This window comes from Monodelphis domestica, chromosome 1, assembly GCF_027887165.1.
Source record: "Monodelphis domestica isolate mMonDom1 chromosome 1, mMonDom1.pri, whole genome shotgun sequence".
Lineage (NCBI taxonomy): Eukaryota > Metazoa > Chordata > Mammalia > Didelphimorphia > Didelphidae > Monodelphis > Monodelphis domestica.
Genome location: NC_077227.1, coordinates 693386822 through 693407658, shown reverse-complemented (window position 1 = coordinate 693407658; position 20837 = coordinate 693386822). Strand labels below are relative to the sequence as shown.

The window sequence follows — 20837 nt, the reverse complement described above, 5'->3', positions numbered from 1 at the left end:
CTACTTTGATGTTCCTATAGCCCTGTTGTTAATAAGGTTACCTCCATAAGGATTAAGCCACTTTTCACAACATGAACTAGTTACTAGAAAATCAAATTTAGGAGGTTGTACTAAATTATATTTAGTCTCGTTTCTGGCAGATTTTTAATGGTAGTACCCAGGGAATGTCTACAAGTGGTTTAGAACCAGAAAAGTGGATCTGTTAGAAGGAGCACCCTCCAAAGCTTCCCTGAGAACAAAGTCTACTCCAAAATTTCCAAAGGAAGATGTGTTCCAGGGACCCAATGACTACATGTGAGCATTGGGATTCAAGATGAAATATGCGAATTAAATGAAAAATTGGGGTAGGGCTTGGGGCAGTTAGGTGGCTAGGTCACTAAAGAGCCAGGCTTGGAGACTTGGATAGTCCTGGGTTCAAATGTGGCCTTAAGCACTTCCTAGTTGTGTGACCCTGGACAAGTCACTTAACCCCAGTGGCCTAGCTCTTACTATTATTTGGCCATGGAACTAATACTTAGTATCAATTCCAAGACAGAAGGTAAGTTCTGTTTTGTTTTCAATTAAAAATAAAATGAAATGGATATTGGCAATGGGTAAGCAGAAACGAGGAGTTTTGATGTTATTTAATACGGATGATTATAATGTTTCATAATGTTTGTCTGCAAGAGGAATATGCCCCAATTCCTTTGATCTGTTGTTGGGGGACCAGGGCCATTCCTCCTGCAATTTTTGGGACAACTGAAAGCCTGTTTTCTGTTTCTACTGACCTCAGCTGAGCAAAATTTGACTTATGCAATAATATTATTAACTGTTTGGCCCTCCTCAAGTAGAAGCCAAAGGGAAGATGGAGCTTCCTGAAGCGATGTAGCGATTTGCCAGCTACTTGAGCTAACTGGGTAAGAGAGGGTTTCTCCAGGCTGAGTTTTAGTGTTTACTTTGGTGATCGGTGAGTCTCTCCCTCTAAATGGGTTTCATTTGTCACTGGATATCCTTCCCCAGAGCCTGTCTAACAAGGTCTGTCTCCACAGAGGATGGATGAGATTTATGACTCTGTTCCCTGAGCTTGTTCCACTTTTATGATACTGGAGGAAGCATGCAATGATCATCTTTGGGCGAGGCCTGGCCACCGTATGCTTGTTTTTTGGTTCCAGTTTAAGCCCACTGACTTCAAGCCTCTGAGAGACGCTCCTCTGAGTAGGAGACTTTAGGAAAAGGTGCCGCCACCCTGGCCACTCACTATGCCTCCTTCAAGGAGTTCTCTCAAACTAGAGGAGATGGCCAGGGAGGAGGCACCCCTGGAGCTGGTTATGTGAATGCTTTCCCTTTGAAACCAGAACTCAGCTCTCTGCTTCTGTCCTGCTGATGAGAAGGCAGGGCTTTAATATGTCCCAAAGCAAGGACCACAGAGAAATTGTTTATTATGTTGTTCAGAAAATTGTATTCATAGCATTATTTGAATCCGCTTGATGGGGCTCAATAGTGGCTGATCTCAGAGATGCTTGCAGGGAATCCAGTGGACTTGTAAAGATTAAAATTTAGGGGAGATGGGGAGACTGAGGCAGGTAGAAATTAGTTTCTCTCTGCAAGAAGTATTATATTTTTTAGAGGTTTGTTAAAGGTTAAAGATTAAAGAATATACAAGTAAGAAACATGTGCCTAGGCCAGAGGCCTAGACAAAATAACCTCACATCACGCAAGACACGCGCCTGCTGCAAAACGGAAGTCCAAAAGACCCAAGAGAGAGACTCTCAAAAGCCTTTGAATCAGCTTAAATACCTTCTCCATCTCGGCCCAGGTGAGATTACAAGGCATTCTGGGGAAGTGGAGCAAAGGCTCGTGGGGATTGTAGTCCTGTATTCGAGTCTATTTTTTACAGGCTGCAGAGAATGTCTGGATCTTCCTCAGGTCTTTGGTCCACCCAACTGTTGTATTTTGGGTTCTTGGCCCAAACTTGGATGTTTATGCTCACTGATATACATCTCAATGGACCTGGCCTGGGAACTGCCACCAACAAAATAGTTCAGCTATTCCTTAAGATTCAGTTCATGTGCTGGTACGGTTCTCTGGAACACTATGTAATTAATATACATCTCACCCGGGTTGTGGAGGGAGCCTTTTTCTGGCTTTCCTTCTCAGCTAAATGATAAAAGAAATTGCTTCCTAAAACACTTTCAGATTGGGGATTTGTTCTCATGACTAAGAGAATGGGAGTCAGGGCCAAGAAATGGTGATGGACTGGGAAAACAGGGATGAGTAATGGGACGGGAAGGTCACTGAAGGAGGATAAAAAAAAAGATTCAGAAAGAGTGCGAAAGAGAAAGAGAACTTTGGCATTCTGAAATATGGAGGTGCCACAGTTATGAGCCATGGTGTCATTATGATTGGCTAAGGGAACATGAGTTCGGAGGTCCAGGAAACGTCCAGGAGGCGGGTTGTTTGTGAGGGCCAGGTGCTCCAGGGGGCTGTGGCATGCATAGTGAAGCCCTCAAGAATGAGATGTTACCATGTCACATAGCTTAGGACATGCCCATATCTAGAGAATAGCTTTTCTTATCTCTTTTTCTTTCAGAGACTATAATTTGAAAAAGAAATATAGCTCCATAAAAGCCCAAGGTCTGTGAAAATCTGAGATCTTATTTTCCCATCATCTTTTTTTCACTGAGCTAAAATTAGGAATGGGCAAGGAAGATTTAAAGAGATTTATATAGATATACTAGAGGTGCTATAAATTTTTATATACAGTAAGTGCAAATAAATGTTTGACAATAACAACAATTCAGCAGCAACCTCTCATCATGACTGGAGGAAAAAAAATCTTCCTGGCATAGTCTGAGAATCAATATGAGATTCACTAAGAGGAAGAAATAATATAATTTTTAGGTTCTTATTTGGTACAATAATAATAACCCAAATTACCAAGGAATTACTTTGTAGGGCTAGAAATTTTAATATTAAGAACAAAATTTATCTGGAGGAACAAAAGGTTAAGAATATCAAGGGAATTAATTAAAAACAAATGAAGTAAGGGGACTTGGCAGTACCAGAGCTCACACTATACTACAAAGGTATAATCATGCAGATGTTTTGGTAGCAGATAGGAAATACAGAAAAGTTGATCAGTGGAACAGATTAGGTATACAGTATGCAGAATCAAATGAATGTACTAACCTAATTTGATAGAGGGAAAGATTCCAGCTATTGGGGCAAGAACTCACTATTTCACAAAATCTGTTGGGTTCACTAGAAAGCAGTCTGGCAGAAACTAGACATAGACCAAAACTACATACCAAGACAAGCTCAAAATGGGCTCATGATTTGGATATAAAAGGTGATAGGTGATATCATAAGAAAATTGGGAGAACATAGAAAAATTACCTGTCAAATCCATGGATAGAGGAAGAATTCATGACCAAATAAGAGATAGGGAGGATCACAAGAGGCAAAATGGAAATTTTTGATTAAATAAAATTTAAAAGTTTTTGAATTAACAAAATCAATGCAACTAAAATGAAAAGAAAACAAAAAACTGGGGAGAAAAATCTTTGTGGCAAGTTTTTCTACTAAAGGATGAATTTCTAAATTATATAGAGAACTGAATCAAATTCACAAGAATAAAAGCCATTCCCCAATTGATGAGTAGTCAAAGGACATGAAGTTTTCAGAGAAGAAATATAAACTGTCAATAGTCATATGAAAAAATGCTTTAAATCACCAGTAATTAGAGAAATGTAAGTTAAAATCACTTAGTGGTACCATCATACCTATCATATTGGCTAAGATGACTAAAAAAGAAAATGGCAAATGATGGTGAGGTTGTGGGGAAACAGGTATATTAATACACTGGTCAGTGGAGCTGTGAACTGTTCTCATCATTCAGAAAATCAATTAAGCAACTATGCCCCAAAATATTATTATGCTGTACATACACTTTGATCCCAAAATATTTCTATCAGGTCTATACCTCAAAGAGATCAAAGGAAGAGGGAAAGGACTCATATGTTTAAAAATACTTAGGTAAATTCTTTTTGGGGTAGCAATGAATTAGAAACTCAGGGGATATCCATCAACTGGAGAATGGCTGAACAAGTTATGTGGTACGTAAATATGATGGGATGTAATTGTGTTATAAGAAATGAATGAGGGGATGATTTCAGAAATACCTGGGAAGATTTGTATGAACCCATGCAGAGTGAGGTGAGCAGAGTTAAAAGAACAATTTATACAATAACTGCAATGACACAAAGATAAATCATCTGTGAAAGACTCAGAAATTGATCCATACAATGACCAACTATAGTTCCAAAAGATGACAAAATATGCCTCCAGATGGAGAGCTGATGAACTCAGAGTGCAAACTGAAGCATATTTTCTTCTCTTTTTTCTTTCTTTCTTTTTTTTAACCTTGTTAATGAAAAATTTTGTTTTGCATGACTTGTTTATTTGTAATTGACTTTGTTTTTCTTGCCTTCTCAATGGGGGGGAGGGTAAGGAAAGAATTTGGAACTGAAGATTAAAATTTTTTTAAAAGCATACTATTTGCCACTTGAGAGAGCTGAAGAGGTCAAGTTGGAAGCTTTGTCTCCTTTTAAAATGTCCACTGAGGGGGCAGCTGGGTATCTCAGTGGATTGAGAGCCAAGCCTAAAGACAGGTCCTAGGTTCAAATTTGACCTCAGACATTTGCTAGTCGCATCACCCTGGGCAAGTCACTTAACCCCCATTGCCCTGATCACTTTTCTGCCTTGGAACCAACATATAGTATTGATTCTAAGGTGGAAGGTAAAAGTTAAAAAGTTAATAATAATAAATAAAATAAAATGTCTACCAAGTCATTAGCCCCTCCATCTCGGAAGTCAATGAGGGGATCATTTTTTTTATCACTTCAAAGCACCCACATTCTTTATTACTGAGTTACCAAAAAGCAGCCAGGAAATTCATTGTCATTTCTCTGGAAATTTCCAGTGGAGCTTTGAATACCTACTTCCTGGAAGACCTCTTATAATTCAGTCTCTGCTCTATGCAGTTCCAGCATTGTGTAGGAGGCTGTAGCTGATGATCTGTTTGTTTGTTTTTTTCTCCAGCTAGTCAATCTTATGTTTTGATTTATAAGATACTGGGCTAATTTGGGTTTATGAGCTGGGCTTATCACTATTGATAAAGGTGGATGCTATATATGAAGAGTATCAGGAACTAAAAGACTTAATCCTACTTTTGAAAAAAGGAGCCCCAAATTTGCAAGGTTTTACTGGGGAATATACATATGAAAAGCAGGAATGTGACTAGACTGGTAGAAAAGACACCATCTGGTCCCCTAATGGATGGGGTCTGGGGAGGGAGGGGAAGGAAAAACATTTGAGATCCAACCCCAGAGAATAAGGTTGAAGTCTTTTCTACCAGCCTAGTCACTTATCTGTTCCAAGGCATAACACCAGACAATTGGGATTAAGTGACCTGCTCAGGGTCACACAGTTAGGAAGTGTCTGAGGCCAAAGGTCTCCTAGCCTATCCACTGAGCCACCCAGCTGTCCCCAGCATAGTGCCATAGTGCCAGGGTACGTCCTTGATAAATTGTTGACTTCTGTGTGCTCAAATTTTAGAAATGTTGGCTGATTTTTTTTTACATCACATTCATTTCCAAATTTGTCCCTCTCCCCTCTCCTGCCCAGGGAACAATCCCTTATAACAAAGCATTAAAAAAAAATGAGGGAAAAACTTGTTGACAGAACTAACCAGAAATAACCATTATCTCAACCATATCTGATGGTATAGACAATGTTCAGGTGGTCATAGTTGGATACACAAAGAACTGCTCCTCTGTCTTTCTTCCAGAGAAACAACTGCCGAGAGAGAGAGAGAGAGAGAGAGAGAGAGAGAGAGAGAGAGAGAGAGAGAGAGAGAGAGAGAGAGAGAGAGAGAGAGAGGGGGGGGGGGGAGGAAGGGAGAAAGAGGAGGGAGGGAGAGAGAATGAGAAAGAGAGGAGAGAATGAGAGAGAGTGAGGACAGAGAATAGGAGAATGAGGGGAGAGAGAGGACAGAGAATGATAAAGAGAGGAGGGGGAGAGAGAGAATGAGAAAGGAGAGAGTGAGAGAGGGAGGGCAGAGAGAGAGAGAGAGAGAGAGAGAGAGAGAGAGAGAGAGAGAGAGGGAGGGAGGGAGGGAGGGAGGGAGGAAAGGAGGTAGCCTGTGGGGGTCAGTTGGTATTTAAAAAAAATTAAGACTTTTGTATACAATTGTTATTTAGTCATGTCTAATTCTTCATGACTGCATTTGGGGTTTTCTTGGCAAAGATACAGGAATAATTTGCCATTTCTTTCTCCAGCTCTTTTTATAGAGAAGGAAACTGAGGTCAATAGAGTTAAGTAACTTGTTCAGGATCACATAAGTGTCTGAGGCCAGATTTGAACCCTGACTCCAGGCCTGGTGCTAACCACTGTTCCACTTAGCAGCCCTGCTAGCCTTTTTATATTACAACCATGTCATAAATCTTAAGCCTCAAGTAAAGTAAGGTAGGTCAAAACTGTCCCTTCCTTATTCCAGAACTTCCCTTTTTGGGAATTTCTTGAATCCTAATCTGGGCAAGTCAATAAACCAGTCAATAAACCTTTGTTAGGGGCCTACTATTTGCCAGACATTGTGCTAAGTTTTGAATATGAAGAAAGGTAAAAGAGTTGTTCCTCCCTGCTCTCACTGAGCTCACAGTGTTGGGGGAGACATCATGCAAACAACTATGTAGGAACAAATTCTATATAGGAGACATTGGAAATAATCAACAGAATTACTAGCAATAAGGGGAATCAGGAGAGGTTTCCTATAGAAAGTGGGGTTTCTGTTGGGATTTGAAGAAAGCCACAAGTTAGAGATGAGGAGGGAAAGCATTCCAAATATGAGAGACAGAAAAACACTGGAAGTCAGAAGATGGAAAAATATGTGGGAAGAATAGTAAGGAAACCAGTGTCACTGGATCATGGATTTTCTGGAAGAAAAAATTGTATAAAAAAGACTAGAGAGGTGAGGAAGGGCCAGGATGTGAAAGACTTTTAAGGTTGGAGGATTTTATATTTGGTCCTAGAAATCATAGGGAGCCACATGAGTGGATGGAGTATAGGTCTGCTTTTTTAGGAAGATCACTTTGACAGCTAAGTGGCAGATGGACTGGAATGGGGAGAAACTTGAAGCAGGGAGATCAATCCAAAGGCTATTGCCATATTTCAGGTATGAGTAGATGAGGGCCTCTACCTGGATCAATGGCAGCTATGTGCACAGAAAGGGATTCACTTCTGCAAGAGATGTGGTAAAAGTAAAAGCTATAAGACTTGGCAATAAGAATGGATCTTGGGGTAAGTGAGAGAAGAGTCAAGGATAAGTGATGTCCAGGAAGACAATAAGCCCCTTAAGGGCAGTGACTATTTTCATTTTTGTCTTTGTGTCTCCTATACTTTGAGCATTCTTGGCACATAGTAGATACTCAATAAATGCTTAGTGAATTTAATTCTCTTGTTTGACTTTGGGGAGGGAGGGCTTTAGTCTGAGGGTTTTTTCCCTCCCCTAAGCCTATTGATATGTTTCCTTTGTCCACTATAGGCCTTCAAAATTATGGTGTTTCTGGCACAAATCTCTTCTCTGTATAATATTTGTCTAGTTTAGCTGCTTTTCCCATATTTTTAGCAGCATTTCCACTTCCTCTCATAATATATCTGAAACTAAGGTGTTAAAGCCAAATGAGGCAGTCTTGTAACTGATGGAGAAGTGAGCTTTTTATAAAAATTTTTATAGGTCTTTCCCATTTTCCTATTGTTATTCTGCAAGATTCACCCTTAAGTGACTTTAAAAATCAAACAATTGGTAAACTATTAAAAATTTTATTTATTTTTAAAGTTTGTTTTTTTAAATGTTGAATTCAGAATTCTCTCCTTTCCTCTAGTCCCTTTCTCACCCATTGAGAGGCCAAACAATATATCACTTAAACATATGAAGTGATGTAAAACATTTCTATATCGTACATGTTATAAAAAAAAGAAAAGAAAAGAAAGAAAAATGAAATGAAAAAAGTAGGCTTCAATTTGCAGTCCATCAACTGTTGAACTTGAGGTAGATATGATCTTTTTTATCAAGGATTTTTTAGAATTGCCTTGGATCATTGTCTTGATCAGAGCAGATAAGTCTTTCATAGATGATTATCATTGCAGTATTGCTATTACTGTGTACAATATTCTCCTCTTAAGTTCATTTCACTTTACATCAAATTCATCTAAATCTTCCCAGTTTTTCTGAAGCCATCTTGCTTGTCATTTCTTATAGCACAATAGTATTCCACAACTGTTTAGCCATTCTCCAATTGATAATCATTTCCTCAATTTCCAATTCATTGCCAAAAAGAGCACACAGGCAATACTAATGTGGACTTGAGGTTGCGACGCTTGACATATGTTAAGTTGTAGGACTTCCTTGTATCTACACTTTTTGCAAAGTACTCAGACAAGTACCAAAGTCTGACTATCATGCTGGCTCCCTATATCCCTGAGAATGACAAAAAATCAGACGAGGGAATGACACTTCCCTATCAAAAATAAAATTCTAGTTTTCTTTCTTCTTATATTATGGCAACTTTCTGTAGTCTTGGCTGCAAATGGGTAAGTGAAATATTAGTGCATTCTGTCCTACAGACTTGTGGGATAGAAATTACTTTAAATTGGACCTATATAAGGGCCTATTTTGAATTTTTTTCCTTATGTTTTTGGTTGTGTTTTTCTCTTCTTTTGATAATTGACTCATATACCCCCATAACTCAACATTGCATCCTGAGCTGAACTGGATGTTTTTTTAACACCTACTTCAGGGGGGATTGTATTTTAATTTAAAATCGAAGATTTTTGATTTTTTGTTTGAGATTGTATTTTTATAAAAATCCAAGATTTTGATTTTTTTTTGAGAAAAGATCTTCAAGGAAGAAGCTTGCTAATTCCTAAATCCAGAGAATAAATTGTTGCAGAAAGATGCTGGAAAATCCACACTACATCAAGAAGATCAAGAATGAACTTTGGGTGTGGTCGATTGAACTAAAGTTTGATTGAACATTTACTGTAAATGTACACATTTATGCCAAAAGGGACTGCCCCTAATTTGGCTTTCTGTCAATGTGCCTAGCAAAACATTGGTCTTTCTTTCTTTCTTTCTTTCTTTCTTTCTTTCTTTCTTTCTTTCTTTCTTTCTTTCTTTCTTTCTTCCTTTCTTTCTTCCTTTCTTTCTTCCTTTCTTTCTTCCTTCCTTCCTTCCTTCCTTCCTTCCTTCCTTCCTTCCTTCCTTCCTTCCTTCCTTCCTTTCTCTTTCTTTCTTTCTTTCTTTCTTTCTTTCTTTCTTTCTTTCTTTCTTTCTTTCTTTCTTTCTTTCTTTCTTTCTTTCTTTCTTTCTTTCTTTCTTTCTTTCTTTCTTTCTTTCTTTCTTTCTTTCTTTCTTTCTTTCTTTCTCTCTCTCTCTCTCTTTCTTTCTCTCTTTCTCTCTTTCTCTCTCTTTCTTTCTTTCTTTCTCTCTTTCTCTCTTTCTTTCTTTTCTATTCCTCCCTCACTACTCTAATTTCCTCTTAGAAAATTGAATATTGTATACATCTGTAGTTAGAAGTGGATTTAGAACTATAAGATGATTATGTTAAATGATCAATGGGGAGACTAGTCTTCCAATGATCATCAGGGGGGATTGTGAATCTTAAAATTTCTCAGACTCTGCCTTGGAACATTATCTTAAGGTTATGGTTAAGGTTATTCCCCATTTAAACAATGGAGGTACTTTATCAGGAATGTATTGGGAACTTTAAAATTACTCCACCCATACTTAGGCATACTTTAGGGGAAGATAAAGTTGTAAAACTCCTTAGTGAACAATGAAGGTACTTAACTCATGCTTATAATGAGGCCAAAACCTTAATCTAGGTCTATTTTTAGATCTAATACAAAAAAGTGCTAAGTACCTATGAAAGTCAAAGTATTCACTAAAAGGTTGGACAACTTGCAAGGGGCAAGCTTAACAAAGAGGTATGAAGTACTCAGAAGATATAATCTACCCAGAGAAGGTGAGAACTAAAAACTAAGAATGGACTGTCCTAGGAAAAGTGTCTACTGTGATTGGTAGACGTGAAAATTTAAGGGAGGTTACACAAGAGAAATTTCTCTTTAAAAGGAGCTGTCTGAACCAGTTCGAGTTAGTTTGATTCATTCAGCTTTGGTAGCTGAATTGGAGGTCAGGAGTCAGAGGAGGCTGCTGGGTCTCTGAACACTAGAGTTTTGTTTGAAAAGATCTTGTGGTGAGTGATTAAAGACTGACTTAGTTTCTCTCTTAAAGAGAAAAGGCCTAGGCCATTGACCTAGGCCCTAGCCTTTTCCTACATTTCCTCTTACTCTGTCTCTTTCCCTTTCCTTAATTCCTTCATTTATATTAATTAAAATCTCCATAAAACCCAGCTGACTTGGGTATTTCATATTTGGGAATTTTTCCCATGGCGACCACTTATTTTTGATATAAAATCAAGACGCTAAAAATTATTTTTACAGTTTGGGCAATTCAAAGTCTTGAAACCCATATTTTTGCGGTCACAAAGGCCAGCAATAAATATTTTTGTACATAGGTCCTTTTCATTTTTCTTTTGTCTCTGAGTACAGACCTATTAGTGGTATTTCTGAATCAAAGGATATGCCAACTTTCAAAGCCCTTTGGGAATAGGTCCAAATTGTTCTCCAGAATGGCTAGACCAATTTACAACTCCACCAACAGTACATTAGAGTCCCTATTTTTCCACATCCCCTCCAGCATTTATTTTCCTTTTCTGTCATTTTAAGTGATCTGATGAATATGAGGTGGTACCTCAGAGTTGTTTTAATTTGCATCTCTCCAATCAATAGTGATTTCAAATATTTTTTTATATGACATCAATAGCTTTTGATTTTTTTCTGGAAACTGCCTATTTATATTATTTTTTTATAAGTGTGGCTCAGTTCCCTCTCTATTTGAGAAATGAGGACTTTATCAGAGAAACTTGCTATAAGCAATTATATTTATTAAGGTACTCTGTGCCAGGCACTTGCTAAAAGCTAAGGATAAAAAAAGGCAAAAGAAAGTCCTTGCCCATAAGAACTTCTTATAATATAACAAACAAACGAATATGTAAAAGGATGCTACATAAAGGATAAATAAGAAATCATTAAGAGGGAAGGCAATAGAATTGAGGATTGGGGAAGGTTTCCTGAAGAAAGTGGGATTTGCCTGAGACTTCAAGGAAGCCAAGAAAGGCAGGAGATGGAGATGAGGTGGGAGAGCATTCTAGGAATGGGAGTACAGGGCGTGGGAAGCCACTGAAAAGACAAAATCAGGATTTGGAGTATCTTGTGTGAGAAACAGAAAAAAGGCCAGTGTTACTGAGTCACAGAATAAATGGAGAAGCATAGGGAGGCTGCAGAGGTTAGAAAGAGATCAGGTGGTAAAGGGTTTTAAAAGCCAAACAGATGATTTTATATTTGAGCCTACAGGCAAGAGAGAGTCACTGATGTTTATTGAAAAGTGGGAGGAGGAGGGGAAGGATATGTGACATCATCTTATCTGTCCTTTAGGAATATCAATTTGAGAGCTAAATGAACCATGGACCTGAGTGCTGGGCCTGGAGTCAGGAAGACCCGAGTTCAAATCCAACCTCAGACACTTACTAGCAGTGTAATCCTGGGCAAGTCACTCATCTGCCCCTTCTACACCCCATGAACTTACCCACTGGTCTGTTGTCCATCAGTGACACTCAGCCTGGTTTAGATGAGGTCACTGAGCATGTTTCAGCTTCTTGGAGCCTCAGATGACAGCTGAATTTCAAGTGGACATCAAAGGTGGATGCGCAGCCCTGAAAAGAGCTCTTCCTCCTCGGACCCCCATCTACCTCGGACACATAGTAGATGCTTAATAAATGCTTGTGGCTCACTTGCCACTTATGCAAAAGAAGAAAAACTCTTCTCTAGGTTATTAACATCCCTTCAATGGCTCCATTTTCTTCTCTGCCAAACGAGGGGTTAGATGAGCTCTCAAGTCCCTTTTTCCAAGTCTAAGGATCCTAGGAACTTTTTGGTTTTCACTTTTTTCATCAGTAAAAATAAAAGGATGGAATGAAATGGTCCAGCAAAACCCTCGCGCCTGCGCGGCCTTTTAGCGTCCCCTGCCGGTAGATTCGGGAAGCTGTAGAGGTGCCTCCATAAAAAGTGCGGCTGCGCAAGGACGCCAAGGGGGCTCAGGGTGGCTGCGCGTAGGCTGCGGTGACCCGGGACTGGGACATAGTGCGCCTGCGTGGTGGGGGCGGGGCAGCCTAGGGTACCGGCGCGGTGGTGCCTACTCCTCCTCCGGGGCGGGAGTGTAGCAGGCGAGAGCCTGGGCCCGAGCGAACCATGGCGCAGTCCGAGGTGGGGAAGCTGCCCAAGGAGCAGAAGTATGACCGGCAGCTGAGGTGAGTGAGGGGAGGAGGCAGCAGGTGCTTCCGCCGAGCCCCGGCCCAGGCCAGGCTGCTCAGGAGAGCGCCGAGATCGGCTCGGGCTCAGGCTGGGCCCCGCCTTGCCCCTGAGTGGGAGCTGGAGCCTGAGCAGGGCCACGGGGAGCGGCCTGCCAGCAGGATGGAGTGAGACGCCGAGGCCTCTCTGATAGCCCGGATAGTCAAACTCGGCTGTTACCAGCTCCTGGGGCCTGGACTAGCAAGAGAGAGGGAGAGGACCGGCCGGGAGCATTGAATATCAGAGCAGAGAGAGGTCTGGGAACATTGAGTGCCAGCATGGCTTTGTGACATTGAGCATCAAACCACAGAGAGGCCTGGGAGCATTGAGTGTCAGATCAGAAAGAGACTTGGGAGCATTGAGTGTCAGAGCAGAGAGGCCTGGGAGCATTGAGTGTCAGAGCAGAGGGAGAAGAGCCCTTTGAGTGCTGAGGGTCAGGACATATAATGCCAGAGTAGGTAGAGTCCTGGACAGAAGTTCCATGCACACTGAGGCTCAGGAGATAGCATGTCAGACAGGGAGGGACTTAAAGCATTGACTGTCAAAACAATATCAGAGCAGATGGGGTCTTTAGAGAATGGTATGTCAGTATAGACAGGAGTCTTACAACATAGAATGTCGGCAGTAAGGGGCCTTAGAACATAAAATGCCAGAGTAAGAAGAGCCTCTGAGTATAGAATGTCAGAGCAAAAGGGACATTAGAACCTAAGCCTTTCAAAATTGGTAGGGAACTTAGCACCTAGAATGTCAGAGCTAGGAGGGACCCCAGAGACAGGGAAATTGGTGCCCAGAAAATGTTTTGACCTTCTGGTACAGGTACCCAGTAGCAGAGCCAGGATTTAAGCCCAGCTCCTCCAACTCAGTCTAATGGCCTTTCTACTGTTCCTTATTGCCTTCTTTTGTGGGTGAATTTTTTACATGTTTATGTTTACATCTCAGGTGAATGCCTAAGAAAGGCAATCCCCTCCCACCAAATAAAATTCTTGTCTTTTGTACCCCCTTCCCTCCTCCTAGTCTTCCCTTTCCTTCTCAATCATGCCAAGATTAAGTCACATTCTCTGCCCTGCCATCTGCTATCAGACTGGGCTAGTCTTGTTTCTAAAGATGAGACGTGAGGGCAGGGAGAATTCTGGGACATAGCTGGAGAGGCCCTTGGAGATAGTTCAACTGCTTCATTTTACAGGTGTTTGGAGAGGTGAAGCAGCTTGTTAAATGTTACAATGAAGTGAGGAGCAGAACTGGAACCAGAAATTGGGACTTCTAATTCCTTGAGTCTTTCTTCCTTTTTTTTTTCATTTTTCCCCTCCCCTCAGCCTTAAAAGCCAGGTTTGAAGTGGTTGCCTGTTCCACTTATTTGAAACAATCATGTTTCCCATTTACCCTGGAGCTAATTATAGACAGTGTCTGGGGGCTGTAATAAGAGTGTAGCTTCATTAGATTGTACCTATGGGTTTTTCCCTTGTTATTCATTATACATTCATTTCAGTATTGGGTATAAGGTATTATGCTCCACAGTGTGAATTGATTCCAGGATTTATAAAACAGGGCGCCTTGCTTCCAAGGAACTTCAAAGTATGTTTTCCGATCCTTCCCCTTCAGTCCCCTGAGAGAAGAGAGTAAACTAGGCAGATTCCCTAAAATCATACTCTTCCTATTAGAATCAGGGCATTTATAATATGAGAACAAGTGACTGTGATAGAGAAGTAATTCAACAAACATTTATTATGTATAAGGGACTGTGCTTATTAGCACAAAGACAGTGTACTATAGCTTGCCTCAAGGATGCTCTAAAGACTGCAGTAGGAGGGCAACTAGGTGGTTCAATGGATGGAGAGCCAGGCCTGGGGTTGGGAGGTCCTGGGTTCAAATTTGGCCTCAGAAATTTCCTATCTGAGTGACTCAGGGCAAGTCACTTAATCCCGTTAGCCAAGCCCTTGCCTTTTTTTTTTGGTCATAGAGTTGTTACTAACACAGAGAAAAGATTCTTTATAAAAAGGTTGCATTAGGAGTTACTCTACAAGAGATTCAGCGCCTTACTTTCTTTCTGTAAACCTCAAAATTCCTTAGACTTATAAATGTTGGAAATTTCACCATTGGGATATTTCATACTTGGAAAATTTCTTACTGATAGTCTATTGGAATGGGAACCCCATTGGCATGGGAGGTTCCTTCTCTTCCCTTCTTCAGATTACTTTAGGACAGAAACCTTTTGCTGAACAATGGAAAGGACTTTGACCTATGCTTAAGCATAGAACAGGAATTTCTTTGAGTCATGATTGATTTTAGAATTGATACAATGGAGATACTTGGAATCAATCTCCACCCTATTCAGTCCTAACAGGATTGAATAAGGGCTGCAGCCTAGATCAAAGATTTAATCATTTGAAAATATGACCTTCAACAGACATGTGCAAAAGCCAGAAACCTCTGGGCGGTCCTGGATTAAGCTAGAGCCTCCATTGGCACAGGGAAATTGATGAACAGTGATTGGTAGATGGGAGAACTGAGAGGAGGAACTTGGATGGTTTCCTTAAAGATAGGAGGGTCTGGAGACTTGAGGTGGTGGAGGAGTTTGGTCGGGGTGATTGTGGTGGACTCAGAGAAGTTTGCGCTGAAGGAAGCTGAAGGTGGGGGCCTCTGAGACTATTTCTCCATTTTGGTCACGTGAGTGATAGGGACTGATCACTTTTCTTTGCCCCAGCTATCTAAGGGCTTGGGCCTTTTGGCCCAGCCTAAACAGAAGGGGTATTTAAGCCCTATTCCCTTCTCTCCCTTTTTCTTTCTCTCTATCTCTAATTCCTTTCTTGCTCCTATTGTAATTAAACTCCAAAAAAGGCTGCCGGCTGACTTGAGTTTTTCATTTAGGAATTACATAGCTGAATTCCTTGGCGACCTTAAATTAATATATATCAGTCTTTTAAAGTGATTCCCTTGTAACATTTCACCTTAGCAAACTTTAATGTTCACTGGTTTGATGATTTTTTTTAATTTGAAAATTTTTAATTAATTTAGAATATTTTTTCATGGTTACAGGATTCATGTTCTTTCCCTCCCTTCCTTCCATCCCCTCCCATAGCCAACGAGCAGCTCCACTGGGTTTTACCTGTGTCATTGATCAAGACCCATTTCTATATTATTAATATTTGTAGTAGGTTGATCATTTAGAGTCTACATTCCCAATCATATCCCCATCACACCATGTGATCAAGCAGTTCTTTTTCTTCTGTTTCTACTCCCACAGTTCTTCCTCTGAATGTGGATAATTTTCTTTCTCATAAGTCCCTCAGAATTGTCCTGGACCATTGCATTGCTGCTAGTAGAGAAGTCCATTACATTCGATTGTGCCACAGTGTATCCATTTCTGTGTACAATGTTCTGGTTCTGCTTCTCTCACTCTGCATCACTTCCTGGAGGTCGTTCCAGTTCACATGGAATTCCTTCAGTTCATTATTCCTTTGACCACAATTGTATTCCATCACCAGCCATTCTCCAATTAAAGGGCATCCCCTCATTTTCCAAGTTTTTTGCCACCACAAAGAGCGTGGCTATAAATATTTTTGTACTAGTTTTTTTCCTTATGATCTCTTTGGGATATAAACCCAGCAGTAGTATGACTGGATCAAAAGACAGGCAGTCTTTTAAGACCCTTTGGGCATAGTTCCAAATTGCCATCCTCATTGGTTTGATGATAAGAGATGTGAATGGTGAGGATGTTAGGAGGATTGTGATTCCATAGACACTAGTTCTTTATTTTTGGTAAAGTTTTCATAGTCTACTTTTCTTTGATTGGGCACTTCTTATGTGCTGGGTACTGTTTTAGTGATCGGAAATCGAAGGCAAGAGTGTAGCAGAGCCAGTGCAATGTGGCCATGGAGGTAGAGTCAACAAGGTTTTGTTTTTTTTTTAAACCCTTACCTTCCATCTTGGAGTCAATAATGGGTATTGGCTCCAAGGCAGAAGTGTGGTAAGGGCTAGGCAATGGGGGTCAAGTGACTTGCCCAGGGTCACCCAGCTGGGAAGTGTCTGAGGTCAGATTTGAACCTAGGACCTCCTGTCTCTGGGCTCTCAATCCATTGAGCCACCCAATTGTCCCCCCCCCCCTTTCTATACCTTTCATCTCTTATCCAATTATTCTAGAATTTTCATTTACAGAATAATTTTTTTAGCTATTTTAAAAATCTCTTGCTTTATCTCTTCTAGGATTTCTAGTTGAACTTGTGTCTAGGCCATTTGTTTCTTTGAGACTTTGCTTACAGATGTTTAAGAGTCATCTTCTTCTGGGCATACTATGTCTTGAGTGTCCTTTACCAACATAAAACTCTTTATGATAGAATTCACTTTTTAAAAATTATTATTATTATTTTTTAATTAAACCTATACTTTCCATCTTTTTTCTTGAAAAGTCATAGAGTAGCATTTTTATTTATTAATTTTTCCATGATTCCATGATTCTTGTTGTTTTCCTCCCTCTTTCCTCTCCCTTCCAGAGTTGACAAGCAATTTCACTGGGTTATACATATATTATCACTCAAATCCTATTTCTAAATTATTTATTTTTATAATAGAGCAATCTTTTAAAACTAAAACTCCAAATAATATACACATATAAACAAGTGATAAATCATGATTTCCACTCCCACTGTTCTTTCTCCAGCTGTGGACAGCATTCTTTCTCATAAGTCCCTCAGTGTTGCCCATGGTTATTGCATTACTTTTAGTAGCAGAATCAATCACATTTGATCGTCCCACAATGTTTCAGTTACTGTGTATAATGTTCTCCTGGTTCTGCTTATTTCAATTTGCATCAGTTCATGTAGGTCTTTCCATTTCTTATAGAAATCTATCAATTCATCATCCCTTAGAGCAGAGTAGTATTCCATCACCATCATATACCATGATTTGTTCAGTCATTTCCCAATTGAAGGACACCTCATTTAGAATTCACTTTTGTTTGCTCATTCTTTCACTCTCCTTTCTGACTTCAGACTCTATATTAAGGCCAGAGTTGAGGTCAAAGCCACACAACTACTATTTGCTTCTGTATTTCCTCCTGGCTTAATTTGTAGCCTAAGGCCTTTGACTGCTTATTACCCTGAGCCACTATTCCTAGGTACTGGTGCTCTCCTCAGACCAGACTGGATCTGTGACTCAATATTGGGTGAATAGTGAACAAAAGAGATGCCAATTGGCAAATGTTTCTTTCCTTGCAAAAGGTAAGGCCCCTATGTGCCAGATTTGGTACTTCCTCTTACCTTAGTATGCAGTTGTAGGCAGATTTTCCTTCAGTCCCTATACTAGAATCCTTTGTGCATTCCCTGTTCTTCAATAGACTCTGACCCCAGTATCTATCGATTTCTGTCTCCCTGTGCTGATTAGGGCTAAAATAATGTAATTTTTTTAGATTTCCCAATCAAAATTTGGTCTGTTACATTTTCTAAACTTTGTAGAATAGTTGTGGGGGAGAGTATGGCTATAATCCTTCTATTATAGCTGGATTCCTGCAATAGCTTTTGAATTGGTCTTTTGACTTCAGTCTCTCCCCTTTTCAGTCTATCATCCATACAAATGCCAAAGTGATATTCCTGAAGAATAGATCTGATCAAGGCAACTAGGTAGCCTTGGTAGAGGCCCAGGTGGGGCAAGAGGAAGGAAGAGAAACATAAAATGGTAAATGTGAATGAGCAATCATTAGGGACTAAACAAGGATGAATTTACTTACATTCTAATATGGGGAGATGACATAGATATCCCCTCAATATCCTTTTATCATTTAGGGTCATAGAGGGGATCTCATAAGAGAAAGGGTATTGCAGGGGTTTTTTTTTCTCCTTTCTTTTTTTTTTAAACCCTTACCTTCCATCTTGGAATCAGTTCCAAGGCAGAAGAGTGGTAAGAGCTGGCAATGGGGGTTAAGTGACTTGCCCAGGGTCACATAGCTAGGATGTGTCTGAGGTCAGATTTGAACCTAGGACCTCCCATTGATCTGGCTCTCAATCCACTGAGCCACTGAGCCACCCAGCTGACCCCTTTCTTTTTTTCCTAATAGTAGTAGGAGGGAGAGAAATGGATTTTTTTTGTCCACTGAGGGAAAAATTGATTTTAAAAAAGAGGGTAGTAGTTGAATGCAGCTAAGATTAGAAGGGAAAAAAGTAAAAGAAAAAAAAAACATTTGCAGAAGGTTTATCTGATAAAGGTCTCATTTTGAAGAGATATAACAAAGTGATTCAAATTTATAAGAATAAGATTCCTTAATTGACAAATGGTCAAAAGATATGAACAAGCTGTTTTCTAAGGAATAAATTCAAACTGTTAATAGCCAAATGAAGGAGAAAAAAGCTAAACACCAATAATTAGAGAAATGAAAATCAAAGCAATAAGTTTCCATCTCAAACCCCTCTGTTTCATAAAATTGAGAGAGGAAAAAGAACTGTGAAGTGGACCAGCCATTCTAGAAAGCAATTTGGAAAGATAGCCAACAAATTAATAGGCTGTGCATTTCTTTTGTGATGCCAGTAGTAGTCTAATACCTCAAAGAGATTAAAGAAAAAGGAAAAGGACCCATATGTGTAAAAACATTGATAGCAGCTCTTTTTTGTGGTGGCAGAGAGCTGAAAACTAAAGGGGTGCCCATCAACTAGGGAACAACTCAACAAATTGTAGTATTTTAATGTAATGAAACATTATTGTGCCATAAGAAATGACAGAAGGGACCTTTGCATAGTAACCTGGAAAGACTTAGAGGAATTGGTGCAAAATGAAGTGAACAGAACCAGAAAGACAATTCATGTGTGTAAAGACAAATAACTTTGAAAAACTTAAGGGTTGATCAGTGCAACGACCAACTATGATTCCAGAGCATTGAGGATGAAGAGTGCTTCATTTATAATTGGCCAATGTTAAGATTTGTTTTGTTTGATTAATATTTCTTGCCAGGTTTTTTCCTTTTCTTTTGTTTTCCCTTGGGGAAGTAGGCATAGAGTAGGGATGAGAAAGCAAATGCATATTAATTTGGAGAATTGACAATAAGATAAAAAATAAGACTATTAGAGTACTCAATGTACAAGGTAAAGATGGCCTGTGTGAGGATGGTTGGACAGCTATAACATGCTGTGGAGGCAGAATCAACAAAACTTAGAAACTGATTGGGTGATGATATCCTCACCAGAAATGGGAAAGTTAGGAAGTTGGTTGAGTTTGAGGGAAATGCTAATGAGTTTTATTTTAAATATGTTGATTTTAAGATGCCTTTGAGATAGATTGAAATGTCCAGAAGGTAGTATTGGTGATACAGGACTGGAACTCAGGCTAGGCAGATTTGACAGTTGCCTGCATAGAGATGGTAATTGAAGCCATGGGAGCCCTTGAGGTCATCGATAAAGAGATCATAGAAAGAGAAGAGGGCCCAGGACAGAATCTTAAGGTATGCCCAAAGTTATGGGATGGAGATGAGGAATGATCACATGGGACAAAGAACCATGATAGAACCTAGCAGTGTCATGAAAACCCAGAGAATAGAAAGTATCTAGGAAGAGAGGGTGGTTAGCAGTATCGAATACCTCAGAGAAGTCAAGAAGGATGAAGCAATTAAGTTTGGCGACCAACAATGCATTGCTAATTTTGAGACAAGTATCAGTCGGTTGATGAGTTCAGAAGCCAAATTATAAGAGGTCGAGAGATGAATGAGAGGAAAGTGAAGGTAGCGAATATAAACCACTTTTTCTAGGACTTTGGCTATGGAAGGGAAGAGACCTATAAGATAATAGTTGGAAGGGAAAATAGGATATATGTAGTCAGGGTTTTCTAAGAATGGTAGAAACCTGAGTGTATTTGTAGGCAGCAGGGAAAGAATCAGTAGATAGGAAGAAACTGAAGATTAGAGAGAAAGAGGTAATGAATATTGGAGCAGTGCTGGAGGAGATGGGAAGGAGTGAGATAAAGGGTACTTGTTGAGAGAGAAAGAGCCACTTTATTTTTCAGTCAAGAGGAGGGATGTTGAACCTTTTAGAGCCCAAGTGCCCAAATTGCAACCCTTATGCCACATGTGAGCCCCCGCCCCCCACCCACCTTACTCTAGACAGGGGAGGAAGGAAGTACTCCCATTGGACTGCTGGGCAGAGGGGAGGACAATGAGAGAAATGTCCTCAGGCATGCAGGGGGAGGGGAGCATCCCCCTCTGGTACACGTGCCATAGGTTTACCAACAACAGGTCTAGAGTAAAGGATGAGAGAATGAGAAATGATGTCAGGGGGCTTTGACATATAGAGAAGGTGAGAAGAGAGAGTTCATTGCAAATTGCCTCAATTTTCTCAATATAATACAAAGTATGATCCCTC

At 40.0% G+C, this 20837-nt stretch overlaps 2 protein-coding genes across 2 annotated transcripts in view; one reads left to right on the top strand and one right to left on the bottom strand.

The window, feature by feature from the left end:
* CA7 (carbonic anhydrase 7) overlaps nucleotides 1-12095 on the bottom strand; it is a 43730-nt gene extending 31635 nt beyond the window's left edge. Inside the window, exon 1 of the mRNA XM_016427669.2 lies at nucleotides 11744-12095. Within this exon, the coding sequence (XP_016283155.1) occupies nucleotides 11744-11762 (19 nt within the window). The 5' untranslated portion in view covers nucleotides 11763-12095. The remainder of the gene's footprint in view (nucleotides 1-11743) is intronic.
* An 86-nt stretch (nucleotides 12096-12181) lies between these two features.
* Nucleotides 12182-20837, top strand: part of NAE1 (NEDD8 activating enzyme E1 subunit 1) — a 50347-nt gene continuing 41691 nt past the window's right edge. Inside the window, exon 1 of the mRNA XM_001372027.4 lies at nucleotides 12182-12464. Coding sequence (XP_001372064.1) covers nucleotides 12406-12464 — 59 coding nt within the window. The 5' untranslated portion in view covers nucleotides 12182-12405. The remainder of the gene's footprint in view (nucleotides 12465-20837) is intronic.